The sequence below is a fragment of the Olea europaea genome, unplaced genomic scaffold, assembly GCF_002742605.1.
Source record: "Olea europaea var. sylvestris unplaced genomic scaffold, O_europaea_v1 scaffold256, whole genome shotgun sequence".
Lineage (NCBI taxonomy): Eukaryota > Viridiplantae > Streptophyta > Magnoliopsida > Lamiales > Oleaceae > Olea > Olea europaea.
Window position 1 is genome coordinate 524,006 of NW_019243883.1, and position 1,354 is coordinate 525,359.

The window sequence follows — 1,354 nt, forward strand, 5'->3', positions numbered from 1 at the left end:
ATCTATCCCGAAATCAATGACCCTCTTTCAAAATCTAAACTTTCCTTTATTTGCTGAGAAGAAGCGTGAGCAAAATCTTGCAAGTTTAATTTCCCAGCCTAGTAGTGGGATCCACACGCCATTAATAAGAAAATTTCAAAAAAAAAAAAAAAAAAAATAAGCTTTTCCAAAATAAGTCAAAAGTGCATATCAAGAGGACAACTGTATTTATGCTCTTTCCATCCCATTTCTTTAAGATATTTTCGTATGTTTTAACTTAAGGGACGCGGACACAACTCTTATAATTTGTCAACTCAGACCATATTCACATATTTATATCGTACAACTGTCTTAAAATATTGAATATTGAATTTTCTCTCTCTTAACTTTCTCACTCCACTTCTTGAATTGCCTTTATATACCCTGCACAAACTCCCATATTTTTCATCGAATTTCAAGAAATTCCTCTCTGCTACTCAAGATTCAATAATTACTTGTTTTCTCTTCATCCATTCTCAAGCAATTCCTTTCCACTACTCAAGATTCATATATATATATATCAGAACATTTCTTGCTTAAGTATCTGCTTATTTTGGAAGAAATTTGCTTATTTCTTCGATGGGAAATTACATTTCTTGTACTTTGTCCTCGCCGGTGGGCAGTCATTCAGGCAGGGCTGCAAAGGTTATATTTCCGGCAGGTGAAATCCGGCAAATTTGCGAGCCTACAAAAGCTGCAGAACTTATGCTGGAAACACCGAATTCTTTCCTCGTAAACACAAAATCCCTTCAAATTGGGAGAAGATTTTCTGCACTAAATGCAGATGAAGACCTCGAAATGGCAAATGTATATGTCTTTTTCCCGATGAACAGATTGAATACTGCGGTGACTGCTTCAGATATGGGAGCACTGTTTTTAACAGCAAATTCTGCTGCAAAACGTCCAGCATCGATCGGAAGTGTGAAGATCTTGCCGGAATGTAGTGAAAAATCGGTGCCGAAACTGAATTTGGATGATATTGAAGAATTTTCAACGCCGGAGTTTCAGCACCGGCTGTCCATGTGTAGATCAAAGAAGCCAGTGTTGGAGACTATAGTCGAAGAACCTGTTGGTTTGAGAATATTACAAAATTAATTAATTAAAAAATTTTAAATTCTCGAGAGACATTAATTTGTTATTCTTTATAGAGTTTGTGATAAAGACTAAAGGTAAAGAGAGTTTTTATTATGAGAAATGGGTGAAGATTGTATTGTATTGTAAATTTATTCTATCGAGTAATAAGAGACATGAATTTGGTATTTAAAATCTTAGATATCTACGTATATGGTTTGCAAAAGAGCCAGAGCCAATTGCTGGTTCGATTCTACTTTTTAAA

The 1,354-nt window shown here is 34.9% G+C and overlaps 1 protein-coding gene across 1 annotated transcript; it reads left to right on the plus strand.

Moving 5' to 3' along the window:
* The first annotated feature begins 327 nt into the window (after positions 1-327).
* Positions 328-1,354, plus strand: LOC111382822. The gene has a single exon (XM_023006865.1). The coding sequence runs from the start codon at positions 598-600 to the stop codon at positions 1,111-1,113; it is 516 nt and encodes a 171-aa protein (XP_022862633.1). The 5' UTR covers positions 328-597; the 3' UTR covers positions 1,114-1,354.